General features: G+C 47.6%; 1 protein-coding gene across 1 annotated transcript; it reads left to right on the top strand.

The window, feature by feature from the left end:
• The first annotated feature begins 14,094 nt into the window (after positions 1–14,094).
• Positions 14,095–17,422, top strand: AQP10 (aquaporin 10). The gene is made up of 6 exons (XM_066366103.1): positions 14,095–14,252; positions 14,583–14,709; positions 15,472–15,609; positions 15,715–15,833; positions 16,078–16,295; positions 16,746–17,422. Exons 1-6 carry the CDS (start codon positions 14,148–14,150, stop codon positions 16,930–16,932), a joined length of 894 nt encoding a protein of 297 aa, XP_066222200.1. The 5' UTR covers positions 14,095–14,147; the 3' UTR covers positions 16,933–17,422.
• Positions 17,423–17,602: the final 180 nt, after the last annotated feature.

The raw sequence follows: 17,602 nt of genomic DNA, 5'->3' as shown, positions 1-17,602 counted from the left end.
AGTGTCCCCTTGCTCAAGCCAGCGACCTTAGGGTTTAAGCCAGAGACCTTTGAGCTTAAGCCAGCGACCATGGGGTTATGTCTATGATCCCACGTTCAAACCAGCAACGCTGCACTCAAGCTAGTGAACCGGCACTGAGCTTGATGAGCCCACACTCAAGCCAGTGACCTTACGGTTTTGAACCTAAGTCCTCAGCATCCCAGACCAACACTCTATTTATAGCGCCACCACCTGGTCAGGCAGATCTTTCTTTTTAAAAAAGATTTTATTAATTGATTCTACAGAGGAGAGAGAGAGAGAAAGATGGGGGTGGGGGGAGGAATGGGAAGCATCAACTCCCAGTTGCTCCTTCTATGTGCCTTGACCAAGCAAACTTGGGGTCTCCAGCTGGCAACCTCAGCATTCCAGGTCGTCACTGTATCCACTGCACCACCACAGGTCAGACAAAACTAATCTTTAAAGTGATAGATGCAAGAAGAGGGATATGGTGACATTTTATATTCTTTAACATGAAAGGCTGAAGGAGGGTGGCTAATGGGAGGAAGTGTGTCAGTTTGGGAAGACTAAGTGTCTTAGATTGTGTGCTCCTAGAAATAGACTCTCTTGTAGGGAATTTCATGCAGAAGATTTATTTGAGAGTGTTCTTGGGAGATCCGCCTACAGGGAAGTGAAGGAAACAGGTTTGAGTGGAAGGGAGTAGCTGACACGATGTGGTTGTAGCTGAGCCCTTAACTAATCCTAGTATTCTCCAAGGAATTCTGAAATAGAGATAACTCTTTCAAGTTGTCCCAAATTAAGGCAAAGAGGTCAGGACATTGTATCCTTTAACTAGGCAATCGATATTGCAGGAAACCTGCTGAGAAAGGGCAAGACAGTTCCGTCTCCCTCCCTTCCTTCCTTTCTTCCTCCCTTTTTTCTTTTTCTAAGTGAGAGGAGGGGAGATAGTGAGACAGACTCCCACATGTGCCCTAACCAGGATCCACCCAGCAACCCCTGTCTGGGGATGATATTCAAGTCAACTGAGCTATTTTTAGCACCTGAGGCTGATGCCTGGATCCACTGAGCCATCCTCAGCGCCTGGGGCTGATGCTTGAACCAATGAAGCCATTGGCTACAGGAGTGGAAGAGGGAGAGAGAGGGCGAGAGAATCAGATAGTGGCTTCTCTTGTGTGCCCTGAGTAGGAATCAAACCTGGGATGTCCATATGCGGAGCTGATGCTCTATCTACTGAGCAAACTGGCCAAGGCCTGATCCTCTTTTCTGATCTGATTGGGATGGAAAACAACATATTTACCTGATTGATGACTACATACCACCAGCCACAGGCTTTATTAAACTACTCTACAAAGTTACCATATAAAATACAGCAACTGCAATTGGAGTTAGTTTTTGGTTAAGTTTATGGTAGATCACTGCCACCTGCCATGATCTATTCGGTTTTTGTAGGAGCCAAACTGGTAGTATAACAGCTGCCACCTCTCCTGTATTCTCTAAGTCTCTGAGGGTGGCACTGATCTCTTCCATTTTCCCTAGGTTATGCTGGTTGGTTTTTAAAATTTATTATTCTGCGCCGGGCGTGGTGGTGCGCACCTGTAGTCCCAGCTACTCGGGAGGCTGAGGCGGGAGGATCGCTTGAGCCCAGGAGTTCTGGGCTGCAGTGCGCTATGCCGATCGGGTGTCCACACTAAGTTCGGCATCAATATGGTGACCTCCCGGGAGCGGGACCACCAGGTTGCCTAAGGAGGGGTGAACCGGCCCAGGTTGGAAAATTTATTATTTTGATGTGGGGCAGTTTCAGGTCTCCACTTGGCCGTCATCACTTACTCAATGGGTTCAGAAACCAAAGTGAATGTTTTGCAACATCAAAGGGTATCCATTTCAATTATATGATACATATATATGGGGAAATGACCACTGGGTGGATCCATGGTCTCAGTGAATATAAGGTGAACCAGACCTGAGCTGGAACTCCATTTATTATCAGAACCCCATATGCTCCTACTCTAACAAAGGGGTCATGGTATGTATAACTTTGAGTTGTCAACTCTCACTGTTAATTCAGATCATTTGCCCAAATATCCTCAAAAGGTCTAAGTATTCTCTTTTCTTTCTTTTTTTTATTTTTATTTATTTATTTATTTATTTATTTATTTATTTATTTATTACAGAGACAGAGAGTGAGTCAGAGAGAGGGATAGACAGGGACAGACAGACAGGAACAGAGAGAGATGAGAAGCATCAATCATTAGTTTTTTTTTTCATTGCGCATTGCAACACCTTAGTTGTTCATTGATTGCTTTCTCATATGTGCCTTGACCACGGGCCTTCAGCAGAACGAATAACCCCTTGATGGATCCAGCGACCTTGGGTCCAAGTTGGTAGGCTTTTGCTCAAACCAGATGAGCCCTCGCTCAAGCTGGCGACCTCGGGGTTTCGAACCTGGGTCCTCTGCATCCCAGTCCGACGCTCTATTCACTGTGCCACCACCTGGTCAGGCTCTTTCTTTTCTTTTCTTTTTTTAAAAAAAAATTCACTTTCTGGAGAGGAGAAGGACAGAGAGAGAGAAGGGAGGGAGGAGCAGGAAGTATCAACTCCCATATGTGCCTTGACCAGGCAAGCCTAGGATTTTGAACCAGCAACCTCAGTGTTCCAGGTAGATGCTTTAGCCACTACGCCAACACAGGTCAAACTTTTTTTTTTCTTTTTTGACAAAGACATAGAGTCGGAGAGAGGGACAGACAGGAAGGGAGAGAGATGAGAAGCATTGATTCTTTATTACAGCACCTTAGTTGTTCATTGATTGCTTTCTCATATGTGCCTTGACCCGGGGTGGTGCGGCTCCAGCAGAGCAAGTGACCCCTTGCTCAAGCCAGTGACCTTGGGCTCAAGCCAATGACCTTGGGCTTAAAGTCAGTGACCTTTGGGCTCAAGCCAGCGACCAAGGGGTCATGTCTATGATCCCATGCTCAAGCCAGCGACCCCTCACTCAAGCTGGTGAGCTGGTGCTCAGGCCGGATGAGCCTGCGCTCAAGCTGGCAACCTTGGGGTTTCAAACGTGGGTCCTCCGTGTCCCAGACCGATGCTCTATCCACTGCGCCACTGCCTAGTCAGGCTATTCTCTTCTCTCTTTAAAATTTTCTGTTGAGCCTGACCATGTGGTGGTGCAGTGGATAGAGCGTCGACCTGAGACACTGAGAACCCAGATTCGAGACCTCGAGGTCACTAGCTTGAGCAAGGGGTCACTGGCTCTACTGGAGCCCCCTGGTCAAGGCATGCATGAGAAGCAATCAATGAGCAACTAAAGTGACATAAGTACAAGTTGATGCTTCTCATCTCTCTCCCTTCCTGTCTGTCTCTGTCTCTCGCTAAAAATAAATAAATAAAAATAAATTTTTTCCATTGAGTTGAGAGAGAGAGAGAGAAGCATCAACTTTTTTTACTTAATTGTGCCCTAATTGGTTGCTTCTCCTGACTGGGGATTGAATCCGTGACCTCGCCGGGATAACACTCTTATCCACTGAGCCAACCCAGCTAGGGCCTCACTTTTTAAATTTTTTTAAAGATTTTATTCATTTATTTTTAGAGGAAGGAGAGAGAAGGTGTTGGGAGAGAAGCAGGAAGCATCAATTTATAGTAGTCGCTTCTCCTATGTGCCTTGATAGGGCAAGCTGGTGTTTCGAACCAGAAATCTCAGCATTCCAGGTCTATGCTTTATACACTGTGCCACCATAGGTGAAGCCTTGTGCTGGCATTTTTTATCTTTCTTAGTGTGGGCCATCATTTTCCCCAAGCCATATAGGATCATCCTAGGAGGGTATTCATGCCCTTCTAGGATCTTGCCAGGATTTAAATCCTACATCACAGGAAGTGCTCCTATATCAATAAATTCTCCCATATTTAACTTTATGTTCCACCTCCCTTGATCTATCACTGAGTATTCAGTCCCATGTATAATGTTACCAAATTCTACAAGTACATTCAGATTAACCAGATTTTGAAACTCCTTTAGCATGTCTTCTTTCTCTTTATCAATACTTAGTGGGTCAGATATCCTCTTTGGAGCTTTACTAGAATTTGATTCTTGTGTTTGGCCCTATTGCCAGGAAAGCAGGTGGGAAGAGATCCTTTAGGAGATGAGTAAAGCATCTGTCTCCTTTGAAGTATTTGTGTGACTTTTATGTAAGCCAGAAATATGCCAATTCTGTAGGTTTAGAGAGTTCAGAAAAATCTGAGGATTCAAGATACTCAGTTGCATCTACCCATATATCCCTATCTGAAGTGTTAAGATTTTACCCCTCTCCCTTTCTTATACTTTGGAGGGGAGATAATGAGACAGAATCCTGCATGCACCATGACCATGATCATCTGACAACCCCTGTCTGGGGCTGATGCTTGGACCAACCAACCTATTTTTAGCACCTGAGGCTGATGTGCCCAGACCAACCAAGCTATCCTCAGCACCTGGGGTCATGCTTGAACCAATTGAGCCACTAGCTGCATAAAGGGAAGAGTGAAAGAATGGGGAGAGAGGGGAAGAGATGTAGATGGTCGCTTCTACTGTGTGCCCAGATTGGGAATCGAACCCAGGATATCCATACACCAAGCTGACGCTCTATCCACTGAGCCATGGGCCAGGAACACCCTCCTCTTAAAAATATTTTTAATTTATTGATTTTATCAAGAGAGGGAAACACACATACACATGCAGAAACAGGAACATTTATCTGTTCCCGTACGTGCCCTGACCAGGGGTCGAATTGGCAACCTCTGTGCTTCAGGATGATGCTCTCACCAACTGAACTATCCAGCCAGAGCTACCCCCTCCAATTTTTTTAAGAACCCTAACCTGGGCATAGGAAACCTACTGGGGTCAAGAATTCAACCTTCTCTAAAGCTCTGCTACTCATATAATTGAGATTTGAGCTGGTCATCCACTCTAATGCCCACTGGATGCAAGAGATTATGGTTTCCTTAAATGCTTTCAAGAGGTCCCAGTGGCTTTCACAGTCTGTCTTGATTTGGTGATCAATTCAGTGGAGCTTACAGTTAATATTTCCCTCATACCTCTCAAGTGCCAGAGATATTGCTCTAGTGCATATCCTTTCAACTAGTAACCCATTCCAGTTGACCACTGCTGCCAATTTTAATTGCATCACTTAAGCAAGTTAGAGACTATCCATATCCACCTATACCATAATAGGGTTCCACTTGTCAGCCAACAGATGAGTAATCTATCACCCAAATCCCATTTTAGAGTTTACTTGCTTAGGACCACTCCTGATACCAACTGTCTTAAGTTGGATTTCATGGGAAAAGACTAAGATGAAGATACATGAACAAGATTTACTGAGGAGTGCTAGCACTCTTATGAGAGGCACATTGTGGGGAAAACGGCTGTTGTTAGGCATGCTCACTGGTTTACTGGCTCTAAGCACTTTGCTTGATTGGTGTGGGGACATGTGGCAACACCACATGTATGTGGTCTATGTAAGCCTGCTAGTACTTTCCCTTGGTGGTGATTCTCCCAGATCACTGTCTCACCACTGTGAGGTGTGGTTTTCCTGCTCCCTTGCCTTTCACTGTGAAAAGGAGATTTTTCCTTTGTTTATTGGCTCTTTCCATTTTGTTGTTTATTTACTCACATGTCTTTGCAAACTTCCAATAAATGGATATGGCCCGAGGCTTTCCAACTCTGCAGTTCCTCTACTATCTAACCTGCCTGGCCTCAATCACAGAATTACATCTGATGCAGTGGGCAGGATTCAGAGCAGATCGGTATGGAACCACCGACACCATGGAAGGGTGGGGTAGAGGAGTAGTCGTTGTTCTCCAGCATATGGTTCCCCATGGCTGTCTTTTTGGGGACCGTGGGCTGGGTGTTTTTTACAGTCTTGCAAGAGGAAACCAAGAACTCTATGTGAGAGTCTGCCCAAGGTTGAGAGCTCCAGGGTGAGCTGCAGACTGAGTGGCAACAATGGCATGAGCTTGAATGGTTACTGGAGAAAGTTGCAGATCCAAGAACTTGCAGGTCAGGCTGCAGGCTGAGAACTAGCAATGACGTGAACTGGAGCGAATGCTGGAGAGGAAGGCCAACCAGGTTTGAGAGCTGCATTGTGAGATGCAGCCTGAGCACCGGTGTTGCCTGGAACTGGAACTGTCTTGAGAAGGAATTACAGGTTTGCGAGTTGTAGTTTGCCTGAAAGCTGAACGTTGGCAGCGATGGCTGTTAGAGAAACAACTGCGGGTTCAGAAGCTCAAGTCTCGTGGATAGAGCATCAGCCCAGCATATGAATGTCCTGGGTTCGATTCCTGGTCAGGTCACACAGGAGAAGTGCCCACCAGAAGCTCAAGTCTCAGCTTTAGGCCCTACACCCAGGCAGAGGTGATGGAGTTGGGGGCAAAATTCAGGCAGAAACCCCCTGAGTCCCTGGCAACCTTAGTTGCTATGGTTGTGGGATATAGGAGTAGATGGCATCAGGGTCTTTGGAACAGAGATGGAGAAATTGGCTGCCATTACCACATACTCCTTCTTGAGACGGCATCTTCAGAACTGCCATGACAACCCAGGAAATCACACCCTATTAGAATGGGTGATGGCTGGTATTTGTATGGTCTGGCCAGAATGCTGGAAACTTGCTGAGGGCAGTGAGTCAGTGGCAGTGCTATAGTGAACTGCCCGTGTCCTTCAGGAACTAGGTATGAAGAATGCTCCTTTCAACCTGAGGTCCTGTGGGCCAGATGAGGAAGTGTTTACGGCAGGGATGCAGGTCCTTATCCTCTGCAGTGCCCCATCAGCCCTTTTTGAGTCACTAGTGACTATCCTGGGGCCCTATGTGGGACAGCCCATCAATGCAGCTATGCTGATGGTAGCAGATTTGGGGAGCTGGAGGTAGCATGGAGTCACAAAGCTGTGAGGGCTGCTGCTCATGCTGCCTCCCCCCCTTACTAGCAAGAGAAATGGGCCTGTGAAAGTTCCCCGAACACAGATGTGTGTAGATTTTATTGCAGCTGGGGCAGATAGGGAGAAATTGGATGGCAAGCCTAATAAGGTTCTTTTGGAGCTTTAGCAGCAGCTTAAACCAGGACAGAGGTTCCAGCCTCTGAGACAGACAGCCCCAGCAGCTACCAATAAAACGGTTGGTGCATGGGCAGCACAGTTACAAGATTATATGATGGAGACTGCTGAGGGAGAGGAGGACCCCCAAGACCCGCTGTTCCAGTTTGAATAGGGGGAAGGCTGAGGGATCTAACAGGGATGGGCAGGGATTGGAGGCCCCACATGGAACTGGATATTCACTGGTCCCCTTCTAATATACAGTGGGTGTTGGTCTTGGATACAGGAGCAGAATGTTCCCTCCTTTATGGGAACCCAGAACAGTTTGCTGGGACCCCAGTGTCCATTGACGGTTATGGGGGCCAAACTGTTTGAGTGAAGCCAAAAACTTCCATCGGGGATAGGAAGACTACCTCCTAAGTTATATAAGTATATGTATCTCCTATTCCTGAATATATTTTGGGGGTACATATCTTACAAGGACTGTGGTTGGAAACTACAGCCGGGGAGTTCTGCCTGTGAGTCCGGGTTGTGAAGGCAGTGTTGCGGGGACATATAGCACATTCCCCCTTGCAATGACCTGTTCCCTGGTATGTGACTAGCATGAATCAGTACCGCCTGCCAGACGGCTATAAAGAAATCACTGGGACAATACTCAAACTAGAAAAGGTGGGGATCCTCCAGCTGTCACACAGCCCTTACAACTCCCCAGTGTGGCCTGTGCACAAACCAGAAAGAACCTGGCAAATGATGGTGGATTACAGGGAACTTAATAAAGTTATTCCCCTTTGCATGCTGCTGTACCCTCTATAGCTAACCTGATGGATCGGCTAAGCCGTGATTTGGGGACATCCACTTTGTGGCAGATTTGGCTAATGCCTTTTTTCTCTATTGATACAGCTGCAGAGTCAAGACTAATTTACCTTCACGTGGGAAGGGAGGCAATGGACCCTTATTATTATCACAGGGCTATTTGCATAGCCCCCACCTTGTGTCATGGCTTGGTGACTGCTGACCTGGCTAAATGGAGACAGGCAGAGGTGGTTCTTATGTACCATTATATTGATGGTATCATGCTAACCAGTGACTCTTCCAGATTGGAGCAAGCAGTCCCTACCCTGCTGTCCCATATGAAAGCATGTAGCTGGGTGGTCAACAAGGGCAAATTACAAGGACGTGGATTATCTATTAAGTTCTTGGGGTTGTTTAGTTGGATAAATGAGAGTTATCCCTGATGCGGTTATAATAAGATCCAGGTGTTCCTCATTCCCATTACAGTAAAACCATTACAGGAATTCCTAGGTCTGTTGGGGTATTGGTGAGCATTCATACCTGATTTGGCTCAGTTACTGCACCCTTTTTATCACCTTATTCTGAAGGAGGTTTGCTGGGATTTGACTGAACAGGTGCAAGGTTCATTTACAGGAGCTAAGAGAGCTGTCCAGGTGGCACAGGCTTTGAATGTGTTTGATCCAGCCAGGCCCTGTGAGCTTGACATCCATGTACCCTCTGAAGGGTTTGGATGGGGCTTGTGGCAAAGGACAGAGAACCTACAGCAACCTCTTGGGTTTTGGTCCCAATTGTGGAAAGGTGCTGAAGTCCATTACTCATTAGTGGAGAAGCAGCTGCCCTCCTGGCCATTGAGAGTATCATGACCACAACTCCAGTTACAGTCAAGTTCACATACCCTATTGCATGCAGGATGGGTGAGAGATTGGGCAACCAAACCTCCTAGTGGTACGGCTCAAACCTCCACCCAAGCCAAGTGGGGTGCATACCTGCAACGATGCTGTGCTCTTAGCTCAAGCCAGTTGAGAGCAGAACTTCAGGAAGTCTTGGGTCCAGTTACCTATGAGACCTTAGACTCTAAGGAGGTCCCCAAACTTTTTACACAGGGGACCAGTTCACTGTCCCACTGACCGTTGGAGGGCCACCACATACAGTGCTCCTCTCACTGACCACCAATGAAAGAGGTGCCCCTTCCAGAAGTGCAGCAGGGGGCCGGATGCGGCCCGCGGGCCATAGTTTGGGGACTCTTAAGTTAGAGTCAGGTGCAGTTGGGGCTCAGGAAGCAGAACCTGAGGTCAGTCCCTACCAAGAGGGGCAAACGCCCATCCCTGAGGATGCCTGGTATACTGATGGTTCTAGCAGGGGCCAACCTGCCAAGTGGATGGCCATAGCCTTCCATCCAGCCACTGAGACTATTTGGATGGACACAGGTACAGGCCAGAGCAGCCAATTGGTGGAATTACGGGCCGTATGGCTAGTTGCCTATAATGAACCTTCACCTCTGGTGATTTGCACCAGTAGTTGGACTATCTATCATGGACTGACCCTTTGGATTGCTACTTGGCACATTAACCAGTGGATGGTAATGCACCATCCACTATGGGGTCAGGCCATGTGACAGGATGTAATGCCAGTGGCTGACACCAGACAGGTTCACATTGGATTCAGGCAGACAATAGAAAAACTGCGGAGCTGGAAAGCGTTGGGCCATTCCATTTAATAAAGTCTCACAATAGTAGACAAGCACACAGGCAGGGGAAACTGCCTCTCAGGCAAACAAACAGCAGAACGGACTCTCACAGTGGTGGGCAGACAACCCATGCATACGCAATCCGCCATCTCTCTTGAGTGCAAGCACTCATAAGCCTTAAATAGGCTATGCACACATGCCTCTGCCACGTGCTCATGCACTAATCAGGCAAAGTGCTTGCAGCTAGTACACCAGTGAGCAAGCACCGCACAGCTGCCTCACAGTAGTTTTTCTACTGTCTGCCTGAATCCAATGTGAACCTGCCTTGCCTCGGCCACGGGCATTGCACAGAGGTACTTGTGGCCTGTGATCAATGTGCAGTGTGTTCCAAGGAGCACCCTCAGAGACAACTGGCATCACCTGGACAGTTCCAGAGAGGTCGTGTTCCACTGACACGGTGGCAGATAGACATCATTGGACCCTTACCAAAATTGGATAGGTACCAGCATGTAGTCACCTGTGTAGATACTGCCTCCGGTCTGCTTGCTGCTTACTCTGCCTATAACCCAGACCAGAGGGCAGTCATACAGGCTCTGTATCGCCTGAGTGCTGCCTACGGGTGGCTGCTGGTCCTTGAAAATGACAATGGCACCCATTTCATGGGTTCTATGGTGAAGCAATGGGCTCAAGACCTAGGGGGGGACTGGAGGTACCATGTTCCCTACCACCCACAGGCTGCTGGTATCACCGAGTGGTACAATGGACTCTTAAAGCAGGGACTGTGACAGGAGGGGGCCATTAGCTGGACTGGATGGACATGCCACTTTGTGGACAGTACTGTGGATTTTGAATGAGAAATCTTGACGGGGACCCAGCTTTGGTGGAGGCCCTCCTGCCCTAGGCAGCTGCTCCCATCCAGTTGGAGATATGCACCAAGGGCGCTTTACTCAAGCTGGGCTTTGGACAGCAGGGCAACGTGCTTTTGCCTGCCCCAACAGCCCTCTTAAAGGCCAATGGCATTAATGAACATGGCCCTGGACCACAGAGGCCCCCCACCTGAGATGGGTGGCCTTGTTGTCACCGTGGGGTAAGTGGGCAGATGACTCCTTTGGCAATGAGCACCTGGCTGCCTAAGATAGAAGTATATTATCCCTTGAGTGTCAGAGAGACAGCATTATGAAGGGCACCTTTGTAATTTCTTTATGGCCAATAATGAGTTCTCCCATTTTATTACACATAGAACCAGCAGATCCTGGTGTATAGGACAATAAGATTTGTTATGCCTGTCTAGGGTGGCCTCTGGTATCTGCTACTGTGCTGTCTGCAGACAGAATTCTGGCCTGTATTCTGCCAGAGGGAAAGATTTGCCTCTCGGTGCCACTGACCACTCTCTCATTTCGCCCATAGCTTGTGTAACATACTTCATTCCTCGCACAGGGACCATGGCAGAAGAAACCTGTCACGTTGATTGTGAGGCGAGCAACCTTAAAGGGGTGGAATGTGGGGAAAACGGCTGTGTTAGGTAGGCTTGCTCGTGGGTTTACTGGCTGAAAGCACTTTGCCTGATTGATGTGTGGGCGTGTGGCAGTGCCACATGGGTGTGGTCTGTGTGAGGCTGCAGGTACTTTCCCTCCGCAGAGATTTTCCCAGACTGCTCTCCCACCACCGTGAGGTGTGGTTTTCCTGCTCCCTTGTCTTTTACTACCAAAAGCAGATTTTCCTTTGAATTGGCTCTTTCCCTTTTGTTGTTTATTCGCTCGCCTGTCTTTGCAAGCCTTCAATAAACAGGAATGGCCCGACGCTTTCTGGCTCTGCAGTTCCTCTACCGTCTGCCCGAATTCAGTGAGAACCTGCCTGGCCTCAACCACCAGCATTACACACATGTAAGGAAGTGAGGAAGGCAGGGTTCAATAGAGGGGGAAACTGACCCACAGTGAAAATTAATAGGGTCCTGGCCAGGTGGCTCTGTGGACAGAGCATTGTCCTGGCTCACCAAGGTGGCAGGTTCAATCCCTGGTCAGGGCATATATGGGAAGCAACCAATAAGTATTGTACATAACTAAATGGAACAACTAAGTGGAACAATGAATTGATGCTTCTCTCTCTTTGTTTCCCACTCCCCCCCCAAAAAAAAAAAATCAATGGAAAAATAAAAAAATAGATATAACAAAGGCCTCAACTGATCCTATGGGAACTTTGGAGCTAGAATGGCCCTTCCGAGTTGTCCAAAATATGGGAGGGCATATAAACTTGTGTGAGGCAGTTTCCTGCCATGGGAATGATCTCCCTGAGAGAAGCAGCTGTGCGCTATCAGCATGTGATACTTCCAGTAGCTGGAGAATAGGCTCATTGGCCCCAAAGAGGGGACATGGGTGGAGCACTACAGTATACACTAGACCCAGTAAAGAAGTATTATTGAACACAGATGTGCCCAGGACTGTGCTAGAGTTCATGGAGTTATATGGGCTAGCTATCAAGAACCTCACAGCCTGACCGGGCGGTGGCACAGTGGATAGAGCATCAGACTGGGATGCGGAAGACCCAGGTTCGAGACCCCAAGGTCGCCAGCTTGAGCGTGGACTCATCTGGTTTGAGCAAAAATTCACCAGCTTGGACCCAAGGTCGCTGGCTCAAGCAAGGGGTTACTCGGTCTGCTGAAGGCCTATGGTCAAGGCACATATGAGAAAGCAATCAATGAACAACTAAGGTGTTGCAATGCGCAACGAAAAACTAATGATTGATGCTTCTCATCTCTCCATTCCTGTCTATCCCTCATTCTGACTCTCTCTCTGTCTCTGTAAAAAAATAAAATAAATAAAAATAATTTTAAAAAAAGAACCTCATAAACTAGATACAATATTTTAAAAACTTGTATGCAGCTCTGGCCAATTGACTTAGTAGATATAGAGTGTCATCTGGCATACATGGATGTTCTGGGTTTAGTTTCCCCTTCTGAGCACACATGAGAAGTAACTGTCTGCTTCTCTTTTCCTCCCTCTCCCCCTTTTCTCTCTCTTTCCCTCTCACAGCCAGTGGTTTGATTGGTTCGAGCGTCAGCCCCTGGGCACTGAGGATGGCTCTGTTGATTAAAGCATCAGCCCAGATGGGGGTTACCAGGTGGATCCTGGTCGGGGTGCATGAGGGAGTGTGTCTATCTCCCACCCTCTCATTTAAAACATACACACACACACACACACACACACACACACACTAAAAACAAAACAAAAAAAACTTGCATGTTGTCTGTTTTCACCTACTAGAATATAAGGTCTAGGACGGCAGGAACTACATTTAATCATTGTTCTCCTTGTGTCTAGCATTCAATTTGTGGTTGAATGAATCTAACTGCAGGCTTGAGATATAAAGAAGTAGAAAGTAGTGATGTCTTATGCAGAATAAGATTAGCGAGGATCCAGAGAAAGGGAGGTGGGGCTCAGCATGTGTGTGAAGCCCTCATCCAGAGCCACAGCAATAGATACAAAGCTAGAGCATTCTCTGCTTAAGGTGAGATTCTGAATGAAGGGAGTCCAAGTGTTCATCATGTGGGTTTTTCCCTGCAGTTTATGATCTTTAGTACAATTTCTGGATGCCTATTGAGTTTCCCAAGCATCCGAATTGTTTAAGGAAAGTCTTCTCATTCCATGTGAGAGTCATTGTGGGTTAATAGATAGAGTGTCAGAAAACCTGACTAGGGGGTGGTACAGTGGATAGAGCATCGACCTGGGATGCTAAGGACCTGGGTTTGAAATCCCAAGGTCACTGGCTTGAGAGTGGGCACACCAGCTTGAGAGCAGGATTGCTGGCTTGAGCATGGGATCAGAGACATGACCTCATGGTGGTTGGCTTGAGTCCCAAGGTCACTAGTTTGAGCAAGGGGTCACTAGCTCAGCTGGAGCCCCCGGTCAGGGCATATATGAGAAAGCAATCAATGAACAATTAACGTACCACAACTATGATTTGATGCTTCTCATCTCTCTCCCTTCCTGTCTGTCCCCCCCACCCCCACCCCCCACCCCTGGCAAAAAAACCAAACTGCCCTGGCCAGATAGCTGGGTTGGTTAGAACATGGTCCCAAAGCACAGAGGTTGCTGGTTTGGTCCCTGGTCAGGGCACATGATGGATGTTTCTGTCTCTCTTTCATTCTCTCCCTCCCTCTATCTAAAATCAATAAAATAAATATTTCAAAACAAAACAAAAAAATCCCCTGGATTTGAATTCAGACTTAGCCATTAACTAGGTGTGGGGGCTTGGGGAATTATAAAACACTCTCAGTAAACATATAGTTTTCACACAGTTGTTTTGAGGACCAAGAGTGTTTTCCCCCAGTCTGTCATGATAGGAGGATGCTACTACTGGGAGTAAAGGGGATGAAAAACAGAGAAGACGGCACCTGGGCAAACTCAGGCTTTGGTGTTGCACAGAGCCTGCCTACGCGGACATTCTCTTGTTATCTCTGTCCTCCCTGTATACGAGCATATATACTAGCTGCTGTTCCAGAGCTGAGCTAATTGGTTTTAAAGTCTTTTCCTTATCTTTCTGAAAGGCATATCTGTGTAGCAGCAGTGTGCCTATGCAGACAGAGAGAGCAGTGACCAGAGACAGGGTGTACTCATCATGGCCAGCATTCAGTCCCTGGCAGAAGTCAAGGGCTGGCTCCGGATTCGCAGCCTCCTGGCCCGACAGTGCCTGGCAGAGTTTCTGGGTGTGTTTGTGCTCATGGTAGGCAGGGTAACTGGGGGAAGGTAACGGGAGGGCAAACGCTTTTGGCGCCTCCTGGTGTTCTTGTCCCCACCTCCACTTCCTGATTTTTTTTTTTCCTGTCCCTTTCCATTTCTCACCTTTCTTCCCTTTCTTTAGTTTTTCCCCCCCATTTTCCCATTTCTTTTCCCTTCCCTCTTTCTGCTTTTCTCCCTTCCTTGCTGATCCCTCACATTTATTCATTGTTCAGTTCTCTTAGCCACTCCCCTCACCTTCCTAGTCTCTTTCCCCTGTATCCACCAGGCTCCCTGTTCCTGGTTCTCTGCTCCTCATCTTCCCTCTCCCCACCAGATCCTCACCCAAGGGGCCGTAGCCCAGGCTGTCACCAGTGGAGAAACCAAAGGCAACTTCTTCACTATGTTTCTGGCTGGCTCTTTGGCTGTTATGGTAGCCATCTACGTGGCTGGTAATGTTTCAGGTGAGGAGGGAGGAGTCTGGTCATTAAATGTAGTAAAATATATAAGTGTGGATGTATGGGTAAAAAGGTGACTCATGGATATTATCTCCTTGAGTTTGATCAGTGACCTGGACTGAGATATGTCCAGCCTCTCCCCTTTCTGTATCTCACCATCCTTCCTTTTCACATTAATCCTCTGGTCACCTAGACAGAGATCAATGGCAAAGTATTAAGGGTAAGTGCTATCCTTTTGTGTACCCTACCTGAAGCCCTCTGGGGTTCATCTTTGCTCAGGACCTCACTTGCTGTCTCCCAGGAACACAGCATCAATGTGCCTGGCTGGAGCCTTGAGACACAAGCTCTGTAGTGAAAAGAGCACACAGTTCTAGGTTCAAACCTTGGCTTCACTGTGTGACCTTGGCAAGTTGCTTAACCTTGAGCCTCAACTTGCTAATTTATATGATGGGAATCATAACATCTGCCTTAAGAGTTGTGGGGAGCCTGGCCTGTTGTGGTGCAGTGGATAGAGCATCAACCTGGAACCCTGAGGTCGCCAGTTCAAGATCCTGGGCTTGCCTGGTCAAGGCACATATGACAAGCAATCAGTGAACAACTGAAGTGAAGCAGTTATGAGTTGATACTTGTCATCTCCCCGCCCATAAAATCAATAAACAAAATCTTTAGGGGAAAAAAAGAGTTTTGGGGAGGAATAGCAATGTTACCTGGTGAGTGCCTGGCAATGACACGTAATGGATGTTCGTTTTCTTTTCTTGATCCTTGAAGGGGCTCACCTGAATCCAGCCTTCTCCCTGGCCATGTGCCTCCTAGGACGCCTCCCCTGGGCCAAGCTCCCCATTTACTTCTTGGTGCAGCTACTATCTGCTTTCTGTGCCTCTGGAACCACCTATGCTCTCTATTATGGTAACAAAGGGAACAACGTAGGGGGCATCTGCGTGTGGGCAAGGGTGCCTTGGCATGATTTTGGATGAGAAAGATGGAAATTCTGGGTGTTCCCTTCCCCATCAGATGCCCTACAGAACTATACAGGTGGGAACCTGACAGTGACTGGCCCCAAGGAGACAGCTTCCATCTTTGCCACCTACCCTGCTCCTTATCTGTCCCTGAATAATGGCTTTCTGGATCAGGTAGGTGTGGGGGGAAGACCTGGGAGAGCCCTGACCTTTGCCCCTGCCCTCAGGAACCCTAACCTATTGTTGGGTGGGATGGGATGTAGGCTTAGGTCTATTTTTGTACTACCCCCCTACCCCAGCTGCCTGTATTGAACAGAGTCTGATGACCTAGGGTGGAGGCCTGGACTGTTTGGGTGAGAGAGGCCAGATGAAGCATCTGGTAGCTGATGGAAATCCTTCTGCATCTGTCCACTCCAAGGTTCTGGGCACTGGGATCCTGATTGTGGGGATCTTGGCTATCCTGGACACTCGGAACAAGGGAGTGCCTGCGGGTCTGGAGCCCGTGGCAGTGGGGCTATTGATCCTGGTCATCGGGTTATCTATGGGTGCCAACTGTGGATTCCCACTCAACCCTGCCCGGGACCTGGGCCCACGGCTTTTCACCTATGTGGCTGGCTGGGGCCCTGAAGTCTTCAGGTGCGAGACTGCCTCCCCGGGTGCTGTCCCTCTGCTTACCTCCCTCTGCTAAAGGCTCTGTCCATGGGTTCCCAGTTCTCTTCTCTTAAATAGTTCTCTTGGACACTTAGGACAATGTCCATCCTCTAAGCCCCAGTTCTCCCTTTCTCTTTGGCCCTCCCTCCCCACCCTAACCCTTTTTACTGAAACAGTAAGATTTAGAGATTGTGTTCTAGGATATATATTACCTATACTCTCTGGCATTAGTGACCTCATCAGAAAAATGGGTATATTCCAAAAAAACAGATATATTCAGATGATTACCTAAGCTCTCCTGGGGACTTTCTCTAAGTGCTATGCTTTGGTGGCAAGATACCCTCTTCCTGGTGTTCATCACCTCAGGAATTGCTTTGGGGAGTTTTCTTATTACTGCCCACAGTCTTTTATCTTCCTTTTGTCTTTCTCTTGCAGCGCTGGTAATGGCTGGTGGTGGGTGCCTGTGGTGGCCCCTATGGTGGGGGCCATTCTTGGCACAGCTACCTACCAGCTGCTGGTGGCTCTGCACCACCCTGAGGATTCAGAGCCAGTTCAGGATCTAGAGTTTGCCCAACATAAAGCCTCAGACTTGGAAACTTCTGCCTCAACTCGTATACCATAGTGTAAACCAGGGGTCCCCAAACTACGGCCTGCGGGCCGCATGCAGCCCCCTGAGGCCATTTATCCGGCCCCCACCGCACTTCCGGAAGGGGCACCTCTTTCATTGGTGGTCAGTGAGAGGAGCATAGTTCCCATTGAAATACTGGTCAGTTTGTTGATTTAAATTTACTTGTTCTTTATTTTAAAATTGTATTTGTTCCCATTTTGTTTTTTTACTTTAAAATAAAATATGTGCAGTGTGCATAGGGATTTGTTCATAGTTTTTTTATAGTCCGGCCCTCCAGTGGTCTGAGGGACAGTGAACTGGCCCCCTGTGTAAAAATTTTGGGGACCCCTGGTGTAAACTATGATTCTGACACAATAATCCTACCTTCCTCATGGACACTGAAGAGAGTCAGAGACCCAAGCCTTTCTCTTTATTAAGACACCAGGACCTGAGGTCCTGGCCCGGTAGTTCAGTTGGTTAGAGAGTCCTTCTAGTCTCCTAGTCAGGACACATACAAGAATCAACCAATGAATGCACAAATGGTTGGAACAACAAAACAAAAAAATTTTTTTTGACAGATAAGAGTCAGAGAGAGGGACAGATAGGGACAGGCAGGAAGGGAGAGAGATCAGAAGCATCAATTCTTTTTTTTTTTTTTTTTAATTTTTATTTTATTTTATTTATT

This window comes from Saccopteryx leptura, chromosome 2 (genome assembly GCF_036850995.1).
Source record: "Saccopteryx leptura isolate mSacLep1 chromosome 2, mSacLep1_pri_phased_curated, whole genome shotgun sequence".
Classification (NCBI taxonomy): domain Eukaryota; kingdom Metazoa; phylum Chordata; class Mammalia; order Chiroptera; family Emballonuridae; genus Saccopteryx; species Saccopteryx leptura.
Note: the sequence above shows the minus strand (reverse complement) of the source record. Positions and strands in the feature narration are given on the sequence as shown.